General features: G+C 38.6%; 1 protein-coding gene across 1 annotated transcript; it reads left to right on the top strand.

The window, feature by feature from the left end:
• Positions 1-790: 790 nt before the first annotated feature.
• LOC138390326 (putative olfactory receptor 10J6) lies at positions 791-1,762 on the top strand. The gene is given in 1 exon segment (XM_069479202.1): positions 791-1,762. A coding segment is annotated over 1 exon segment (972 nt).
• The last annotated feature ends 9,582 nt before the right edge of the window (positions 1,763-11,344 follow it).

The raw sequence follows: 11,344 nt of genomic DNA, 5'->3' as shown, positions 1-11,344 counted from the left end.
TTTAAATGAAGGTGTGGGGCTCTTCAGGGAGTTTACATCTCAATATAATTTAGCAAACAATTTTAAATCAAATAGTACACCCCTTCATTCTTAAAATTCCTTCTGCCAAAAAGAAATAAATTATTTCTTTTATTTAAGGTCTAACCCTCCGTTGTGTTGCTGGATCACTTCTCTCTTTTCCAACAACTTCCCCTTCTCTCACTAGTTTACTTTCCCCCACCTCTCAAGTCCCTATTAATACTTTCACAACAAATCAATTTTGCCGATGGTTTGTCTCCCCTAGACCATTTCTTCTTCATGCTTATTGAAGTGTTCCTGAAGGTCAGCTCCCCGTGACTCCACTGTTATCAGGAGCTATCCACCAGTGGTTCTAGCTCAGTAAGTCCACTTCTCCCACCCCCATTTTGTTGTCCCAGCTATGCACACTTTCCCTAGGAGAGTGACAGAGAAAAGCCAGATGGCATTAGACAGGTCCACTGTGGCAAACATATCATAAAGGAAAAAGCCTTCCCTCCATGCACTACAAAAGTAACATATTCATGATGACACTCTGCAAAGACACAGCCTGTAATCACACATATTGGTGATTCCTTGGCCAGATGCTTAAGAGAAGATTAAGGAAACAGCAAAAACTAAAAAGGGGGAAGAGAGAGAAGTAGCCATATAACGTAAATTAACATGCTCTTGATTGTAGAGCAAAGAAATTGACATTTGTGTATGTGTGTGTGGTTATTCTATGTCTGTTTTTCTATCCCTGTTCTATAATCTATGTCATGATGGGCATTTCTCCATGTTGACTCTCTGCATTGCTTTCAGACATTGCACTGAAGAATGCACAGAAAAAAACCTCACAGAGGTGACAGAGTTTGTTTTCCTGGGATTCTCCAGATTCCATGAACACCAGATCACCCTCTTTGTGGTTTTTCTCATCCTGTACACATTAATCCTAGCTGGTAATGTCATCATTGTGACCGTCATCCGCATTGACCATCACCTCCACACCCCCATGTACTTCTTCCTGAACATGCTAGCTAGCTCAGAGACAGTGTACACACTGGTCATCATTCCATGAATGCTCTCCAGTCTTGTAGCCAAGAACCAACCAATCTCCCTAGCAGGTTGTACCACCCAAATGTTCTTCTTTGTTACCTTGGCCATCGACAACTGCTTCTTGCTCATGGCAATGGGGTATGACCGCTATGTGGCCATCTGCAACCCCCTGAGATACACAGTCATCATGAGCCAAAGGGTGTGTGTGCAGCTGATGTGTGGAGCTTTTGGCATTGGCCTGGCCATGGCAGCTGTCCAAGTGACATCCTTATTTACCTTACCCTTTTGTCACAGGGTGGTTGGTCATTTCTTCTGTGACATCCTCCCTGTCATGAAACTCACCTGTACGGATACCACTATCAATGAGATAATCAACCTTGTTGTCAGTTTATTTGTAATCTTAGTCCCCATGGGCCTGGTCTTCATCTCCTATGTCCTCATCATCTCCACTGTCCTCAAGATTGCCTCAGCTGAAGGCTGGAAAAAGACCTTTGCCACCTGTGCTTCCCACCTCACTGTGGTCATTGTCCACTATGGCTGTGCCTCCATTGCTTACCTCAAGCCCAAGTCAGAAAACTCTGTAGAACAAGACCTCCTTCTCTCAGTGACCTACACCATCATCACTCCTCTGCTAAACCCTGTTATTTATAGCCTAAGGAACAAGGAGGTCAAGGATGTCCTATGCAGAGAAGTGGGCAGAAACATTTCTTAATACATTGACTCTCTTTATAAAGAGACATTTGTCCCTAAGCAATGTGTGTCCTCATTGCATTAAACAACCTCACACCTCTGTCCTGTGCAGTCAGTTCTGCAATTAGATGTGTACGTCTTGCATCAGCACCTTTATTGCAAAGTCTTCATTTCCAATAATTTCAAAGTTTTGTCCAAGCATTTTCAACTAGGTATGCAAGAGATCAGGGAGAATGGGCATAATTTTTAAGAAAGCATATCCAAATTCCTAGGATGGAACAAGAGACTTCTTTTTTTTTTTTTTTTTTTTTTTTTTTTTTGAGACAGAGTCTCACTCTGTTGCCCAGGCTAGAGTGAGTGCCGTGGCATCAGCCTAGCTCACAGCAACCTCAAACTCCTGAGCTCAAGCAATCCTCCTGTCTCAGCCTCCCGAGTAGCTGGGACTACAGGCATGCGCCACCATGCCCGGCTAATTTTGTCTATATATATATTTTTAGCTGTCCATATAATTTCTTTCTATTTTTAGTAGAGGTGGGGTCTCGCTCTTGCTCAGGCTGGTCTCGAACTCCTGAGCTCAAACGATCCGCCCACCTCGGCCTCCCAGAGTGCTAGGATTACAGGCGTGAGCCACCGCGCCCGGCCGAGACTTCTTAAAAGAATATTAAATGTGATTATTTTATGTTTAAAAAATAAAAAACATCCCTAACATTTTTATAATAGAATCTACAGAAAATAACACTGGAAAAAATCTTCCCAGCAAGATAAGGAAACTCAATAGTGATGGATTTCTCCAAAAGAAAACTGTACTAAAATTTTGAGGGAAAGGTGAAAATTGTGTATTAAATAAAAATTTTTAAGAAAATATTAAATTGGAAAAGGCTGGCTTCGTCCTTGAAACTTTAGTGGTTATTATTCAATTTATACTAAAGCCTTTGCTTTCATCCAATATGGTCTTTAGAATGCTGGTCATGAGCATAGATCACGCGTAACTCTCACCTCTTTAATCTGAGTGTGCTAATCCAGTTCTCTCTGGTTGCTGTTTCTCTCCACAGGATCAACTTCTTTCTAAACACTAAGAGAAAAAATGAGTTTGTCAGAAATATCTGTGTCCTGTCTGGAGTGAGAACCATAAAAGTATTCTTCATTTACACACACCATGGCACCTCCAGGGTAATATCATAAAGAAAAAAATGAAACAAAACAAATAGTGCCAGCAGTCAGGAGTAGTTCAGAGGCATAATTGTTTAATCATTCAATTCATCAAAAAAGGCCAAAAAGGAAAAAAAAATCTTATTTCCTACTAGACCTCCTTTGAGGAAACTATTCTTTCCCCCAGCTTCCACAGAGCTTTTCTGCTTTCATGCCTATACATGTCTTCCATACTGTTACCTCGGGTGATGGACAATAGTTGATAATAGGAAGGGTTTAAGATTCTTTTATTTTGTGCCTCCTTCTAATAAAGCATTTTCTGTTAAGAATGGTTGGTGTGGATACGGAGAGACAGGAACACTCATACACTGCTGGTGGGACTGAAAACTATACAACCTCTACAGAAAGTAGCATGGAGGTACCTCAAAGAGCTAAACCTACCATTTGATACAGCAGTTCCACTACTAGGTATCTACTCAAAGGAAAAAAAGACATTTTATCAAAGACACTTGTACTCAAATGTTTATAGCAGCACAATTCACAATTGCAAAGATGTGGAAACAACCCAAGTGTCCATCAATACATGAGTGGATTAATAAAATGTTGTATATGTATAGCACGGAGAACTACTCAGTCATTAAAAAAAAGTGATCTAGTATCTTTTGTAACAACCTGGATGGAACTAGAGACCATTCTTGTTAGTGAAGTGTCACAAGAATGGAAAAACAAACATCACATGTACTCAATACTAAATTGGAATGAATCAATCAACACTTATGTGCACATATGGAAGGAAAACTCAAGGGAAATCAAGTAGGTTGGAGGGGGGAGGCAAGGATGGGTAAATTCACACCTAACGGGTACAGTGCACACTAACTGGATGAAGGGTACACTTATAACTTTGACTCAAACTATACAAATCAAATTATGTAACCAAAATGTGTGTACCCCTATAAATCTCTAAAATTAAAATTAAAATTAAAAAAAGAATGCATGACTATAGTGAAAAAAATACATATTCATTTCTGTTGCCTACATTGGCTCAACTATGCGTCCAATTTTTTAAAATAAATACATGTGCTTCCAATTTTTTAGATAATGAGATGTTTTATTATGTTGTGGAAAGAATGGAGGTCCTAGGGTCAGAAGACCTGGGTTTTAGGTTCACACTCTGCATCCATCAGAACCTTTTTATGATATAATGATTATAATTCTGCCTCAGTGGCCATCAAAAGTATTGTTTAATCCCCTTACTTATTTATTGTGTGCAGACTAGTATCTAGTGATAAATGCTACTTTACATTGTTTTCAGCAACACCCTTTACCTCACTCCCACCCAGGTAGTTTGTTGTTCTTCTTATGTGTTTCTAAAGTTCTTTGTGGGAAATTATATTAGTGTAACATTTTTCTCACTGTGCTTTCATTGCTTGTTTCTGTCTGGATTACAAGCATAGTGGGACCATAAACTGCTTTTCTTCTTATTATGATCCTTTCTGGAATAGTACTCAGTAGACTAGGTGCTCAATATATCCTCATTTAGTGGTCGAGACCTACTGTGTACAAAGCACTATGCTTGGACTTCCTGCCATGTTTTGATCAGTTAGACACACCTGCTGTCTTAGTTCATTCAGACTGCTTTAACAAAATACCCAAGACTGGATAATTTTATAAACATTAAAAATTTATTTCTCACCATTCCAAAGGGTGGGAAGTCTAAGACACAGGCACTAGAAAGTTTGATGTCTGGTGAGGGCCCAGTCTCTACTTCCAAGGTGCCACCTTGCTGCTCCATTTTCCAGAGGGGACAATGCTGTGTCCTCACATGACAGAAGAAGTGAAAAGGCAAAACAAGGGCCTGTCTAGTTCCCTCCAGCCCTTTTATAAGGTCACTAACACCATTGATAAGGGCTCTGCCCACATGGCTTAACCACCTAAAGGTCCCACCTCTTAATACTATCATCTTGGGGTTTAAGTTCCAACATAAGTTTTGGAGGGGGCACAAGCATTCAAACCATAGAATCTGCTATGATTTTTTCTGTTTTCAAAGCAGTTGGCCCTTATCTAAAAACAAACACAGTCATAAGCAAGTCCACAGTGGCAGAGTCACTTTGGTCTGTTTTTCCTCCTTTCCTGGATTTTCTGCAAGCCAACTTCTCAGTTGTTTTAAGACCTCTCTCAGCCCCAGTGTTAATTTAGCCATTTGCACTGATTAATCTCTTAGCAACACAGAACCAGAAGCAGTCAAGTTTTTCACGAAATGGCATGGAGTTACCAAGAAAATCATTCTCACCCATATTAGGATATAACCTTTGAAACTTATTTAAAGAGAAATAACTGCTTATGAGAGGAAAATTCATATCCATAAATGCCTATATCAAAAGGACAGAAAATTTGCGAATAGACAACCTAATGAATAGACTCAAAGAGCTGGAGAAGGAAGAACAGAATGACCCCAAACCCAGCAGAAGGCGAGAAATTACTAAGATCAAATCAGAATTAAATGAAAAGGACAACAAAGAAACCACAATGGAAATTAATAAAACAAAAAGTTGGTTCTTTGAAAAGATAAACAAAATAGACACACCTCTGACTAGACTAACCAAGAGCACAAAAGTAAAATCTCTAATAACCTCCATTAGGAACATGAAAGGAGAAATCACTACCGATGCCACAGAGATACAAGATATCATCTATGAATTCTACAAAAATCTTTATGCATACAAACTGGAGAATGCGGAGGAAATGGACAAATTTTTAGATACACATAGCCTTCCCAGGCTCAACCAGGAAGAAATAGAGTACCTGAACAGACCAATATCAAGAACTGAAATTGAAACAGCAATAAAAAACCTTCCCAAAAAGAAAAGCCCTGGTTTAGATGGGTTCACACCCGAATTTTACCATACATACAAAGAAGAACTGGTGCCCATCCTACATCAACTATTCTCCAATATTGAGAAGGATGGAATTCTCCCCAACATGTTCTACCAAGCCAATATAACATTGATGCCAAAACCAGGAAAGGACGCAACAAAAATAGAGAACTACAGACCAATTTCTCTCATGAATATAGATGCAGAAATTCTCAATAAAATACTAGCAAGTCGAATCCAAGTGCTTATCAAAAAAATAATCCACCACGACCAAGTGGGCTTCATCCCAGAGATGCAGGGGTGGTTCAACATACGTAAATCTATAAATGTAATTCACCACATAAATAGAAGCAAAAACCAAAACCATATGATCCTCTCAATAGATGCAGAAAAAGCATTTGACAAAATTCAACACCCTTTTATGATAAGAACGCTTAACAAAATAGGCATTGATGGAACCTACCTAAAAATGATACAAGCCATATATGACAAACCCACAGCCAACATTATTCTGAATGGGGAAAAATTGAAAGCATTCCCACTTAGAACTGGAACCAGACAGGGCTGCCCACTGTCCCCATTACTTTTCAACATAGTATTGGAAGTCCTTGCGAGAGCTATCAGGCAAGAGAGCAGAATCAAGGGAGTCCAAATAGGGAAAGAAGAGATCAAACTCTCACTTTTTGCTGATGATATGATGTTATATCTGGAAAACCCCCAGGATTCAACCATGAAACTCCTGGAATTGATTAACAAATATAGCAAAGTCTCAGGCTACAAAATCAATATACACAAATCAGAGGCATTTATATATGCCAATAACAGTCAATCGGAAAACCAAATTAAAGACTCAATACCCTTCAAAATAGCAACAAAGAAAATAAAATATCTAGGAATATACCTAACTAAAGAGGTAAAGGACCTCTATAAGGAAAACTATGAAACACTGAGAAAAGAAATAGCAGAACTTCCAAATAGGTGGAAAACTATACCGTGCTCGTGGATCGGAAGCATGGTACAACATTGTTAAAATGTCTGTACTACCCAAAGTGATCTACAGATTCAATGCAATCCCTATTAAACTACCAACATCATTCTTCACAGATGTAGAGAAAATTATTATACACTTTGTATGGAATCAGAGAAGACCCCGTATAGCAAAAGCAATTTTAAGTAATAAAAACAAATTGGGAGGTATTAATTTGCCAAACGTCAAACTATACTACAAGGCTGTGGTTCTTTTTTTTCTTTTTTTTTTTTTTTTAATTTCATCTTGTTATGGGGGATACAGAATTGCAGGTTACATACGTTGCTCTTGTACCGCCTGTCCCCCCAAGTCAGAGCTCCAGGCGTGTCTATTCCCCAGGTCGTGCGCATTGCACCCATCATGTACGTATATATCCCTCCCTTCCCCACCCCCCTTCCCGAGTCAGCACCTTCAAGTGTTACCACTCCCCAAACGGTGCACAATGCACTCATTGTGTAGGCATACCCCATCCCCTCCCTCACCCCCCACCTCAGTCTGATATCCAATTGGTGTCGTTCCCAGATTTGTATTTAGGTGATGATCAGGGAAACCAATTTTCTGGTGAGTATATGTGATGCTTGTTTTTTCACTCTTGGGATACTTCACTTAATATAATGGGTTCCAACTCTCTCCAGGAGAACCATAGAGATGTCGTATCTTCATCATTCCTTATAGCTGAGTAATATTCCATGGTATACATATACCACAGCTTACTAATCCAATCATGTATTGATGGGCATTTGGATTGTTTCCACATCTTTGCAATTGTGAATTGTGCTAATATAAACATTCGGGTACATGTGTCTTTGTTACATAATGACCTTTTTTCCTTTGAGTATATGCCCAGTAATGGGATTGCTGGGTCAAATGGCAGGTCTACTTGAATCTGTTTAAGATACCTCCATAATGCTTTCCACAGGGGTTGCACTAGTTTGCAGTCCCACCAGCAGTGTATGAGTGTTCCTGTCTCTCCACACCCACGCCAACATGTGTTGTTTTGGGATTTTTTGATAAAGGCCATTCTCACTGGGGTTAAATGATATCTCATTGTGGTTTTGATTTGCATTTCTCTGATGATTAGGGATGTTGAGCATTTTTTCATATGTTTGTTAGCCATTCTTATATCTTCTTTCGAGAAGTTTCTATTCATGTCATTTGCCCACTTTTTGATAGGGTTGCTTGATTTTTTCTTGCTGATTTTCCTGAGTTCTAAATAGATTCTTGTTATCAGTCCTTTATCTGATGTGTAGTATGCAAAACTTTTTTCCCATTCTGTAGGTGGTCTGTTTATTCTCTGGACTGTTTCTTTGGCTGTGCAGAAGCTTTCTAATTTAATCATGTCCCATTCATTTATTTTTGTTGCTGCTGTGATTGCCTTGGGGGTCTTCTTCATAAATTCTTTGCCTAGGCCAATGTCTGTAAGAGTCTTTCCTACATTTTCTTCTAGAATTCTGATTGTATCATGCCTAAGGTTTAAGTCTGTTATCCACCGTGATTGGATTTTTGTGAGAGGTGAAAGCTGTGGGTCCTGTTTCAGTCTTCTACAAGTGGCTAACCAATTCTCCCAGCACCATTTGTTGAATAGGGATTCTTGTCCCCAGAGTATATTCTTTCCCGCTTTGTCAAAAATTAGGTGACTATATGAGGATGGTTCTATATTTGGATTTTCTGTTGTGTTCCACTGGTCTGTGTCCCTGTACTTGTGCCAGTACCAGGCTGTTTTAAGAACCACGGCCTTGTAGTATTGTTTGAGGTCTGGCAAATTAATACCTCCCATTTTGTTTTTGTTGCTTAAAATTGCTTTTGCTATATGGGGTCTTCTCTGGTTCCATACAAAGTGTATAATTATTTTCTCTACATCTGTGAAGAATGATGTTGGTAATTTAATAGGGATTGCATTGAATCTGTAGATCACTTTGGGTAGTATAGACATTTTAACAATGTTGATTCTTCCGATCCACGAGCATGGTCGATTTTTCCATCTATTTGCAAATTCTGCTATTTCTTTTCTCAGTGTTTCATAGTTTTCCTTATAGAGGTCCTTTACCTCTTTAGTTAGGTATATACCTAGATATTTTATTTTCTTTGTTGCTATTTTGAAAGGTATTGAGTCTTTAATTTGGTTTTCCGATTGACTGTTATTGGCATATATAAATGCCTCTGATTTGTGTATATTGATTTTGTAGCCTGAGACTTTGCTATATTTGTTAATCAATTCCAGGAGTCTCATGGTTGAATCCTGGGGTTTTTCCAGATATAACATCATATCATCAGCAAAAAGTGAGAGTTTGATCTCTTCCTTCCCTATTTGGACTCCCTTGATTCTGCTCTCTTGCCTGATAGCTCTCGCAAGGACTTCCAATACTATGTTGAAAAGTAATGGAGACAATGGGCAGCCCTGTCTGGTTCCAGTTCTAAGTGGGAGTGCTTTCAGTTTTTCCCCATTCAGTATGATGTTGGCTGTGGGTTTGTCATATATGGCTTGTATCATTTTTAGGTAGGTTCCATCAATGCCTATTTTGTTAAGCGTTTTCATCATAAAACAGTGTTGAATTTTGTCAAATGCTTTTTCTGCATCTAATGAGAGTATCATATGGTTTTTGTTTTTGCTTCTATTTATGTGGTGAATTACATTTATAGATTTACGTATGTTGAACCACCCCTGCATCTCTGGGATGAAGCCCACTTGGTCGTGGTGGATTATTTTTTTGATAAGTATTTGGATTCGATTTGCTAGTATTTTATTGAAAATTTTTGCATCTATATTCATGAGAGAAATTGGTCTGTAGTTCTCTATTTTTGTTGCGTCCTTTCCTGGTTTTGGTATCAATGTTATATTGGCTTGGTAGAACGTGTTGGGGAGAATTCCATCCTTCTCAATATTGGAGAACAGTTGATGTAGGATGGGCACCAGTTCTTCTTTGTATGTATGGTAAAATTCGGGTGTGAACCCATCTGGACCAGGGCTTTGCTTTTTGGGAAGGTTTTTTATTGCTGTTTCAATTTCAGTTCTTGATATTGGTCTGTTCAGGTACTCTATTTTTTCCTGGTTGAGCCTGGGAAGACTATGTGTTTCTAAAAATTTGTCCATTTCCTCCGCATTCTCCAGTTTGTGTGCATAAAGATTTTTGTAGAATTCATAGATGATATCTTGTATCTCTGTAGCATCGGTTGTGATTTCTCCTTTCATGTTCCTAATGGAGGTTATTAGAGATTTTACTTTTGTGCTCTTGGTTAGTCTAGCCAGAGGTGTGTCTATTTTGTTTATCTTTTCAAAGAACCAACTTTTTGTTTTATTAATTTCCGTTGTGGTTTCTTTGTTGTCCTTTTCATTTAATTCTGACTTGATCTTAGTAATTTCTCGCCTTCTGCTGGGTTTGCGGTCGTTCTGTTCTTCTTTCTCCAGCTCTATGAGTCTATTCGTTAGGTTGTCTATTTGCATGTTTTCTGTCTTTTGGATATAGGCATTTATGGATATGAATTTTCCTCTCAGGACTGCTTTAGCTGCATCCCATAGATTTTGATAAGTTGTATCTCCATTGTCATTTAATTCAAAGAAACTTTTGATTTCCATCTTGATTTCTTCCTTTATAGAATAATTATTCAGGAGAAGGTTATTTAGCTTCCATGACTTTGAGTAAGAGTGAGGTTTTCTGTTTGTGATCATTGTTACTTTTATTCCGCTGTGATCTGAGAAGATGCATGGTATAATTTCTATTTTTTTGAATTTTTTAAGACATGATTTATGTCCTAGGACATGGTCAATCTTAGAGAATGTCCAATGAGCTGATGAGAAAAATGTATATTCTGTGGACTTTGGGTGGAATGTCCTATAGATGTCAGCCATGCCCATTTGTTCTAGCATTCTATTTAGGTCCATTATGTCTTTGTTTATTTTCTGTTTAGAGGATCTGTCCTGTACTGTCAATGGGGTGTTAAAGTCTCCAGCTATTACAGTATTATTATCTATCATTTGGTTCAGATCTAGTAGGGTTTGCTTTATGAATCTAGGTGCACCTAGGTTGGGTGCATATATATTGAGTATAGTCATGGCTTCTTGTTGAATTGTGCCCTTGACCAGTATGTAGTAGCCATCGTTGTCTTTTATTATTTTTGTTGGTTTGAAAGCTAAGTTATTGGAAATTAAGATTGCCACACCAGCTTTCTTTTGGTTACCGTTTGCTTGAAATACCGATTTCCATCCTTTTACTTTCAGTCTAAATGCATCTTTGCTCGTTAGGTGGGTTTCTTGAAGACAGCAGATACTTGGCTTGTGTTTTTTTATCCATTGGGACAGTCTATGTCTCTTGAGTGGGGAATTCAAGCCATTCACATTTATTGAGAAAACTGATAAGTGAGACGGTTTTTTGTTCAGCTTGTTGGGTAGAACTTCATTGCGATGTTTTCTCTCCTGAGCCATTGTGGTATCTGGAATTTGATCTTTAGCTCTTGAGTAGTTTTATATTCGTGGATCTTTCTTGTGCTGATCCGTGTGTAACTCTCTTTTGAGTACTTCTTGGAGGGCTGGTCTTGTCTTGGTGAATTCCCTCAACCT

This window comes from Eulemur rufifrons, chromosome 8 (assembly GCF_041146395.1).
Source record: "Eulemur rufifrons isolate Redbay chromosome 8, OSU_ERuf_1, whole genome shotgun sequence".
Lineage (NCBI taxonomy): Eukaryota > Metazoa > Chordata > Mammalia > Primates > Lemuridae > Eulemur > Eulemur rufifrons.
Note: the sequence above shows the minus strand (reverse complement) of the source record. Positions and strands in the feature narration are given on the sequence as shown.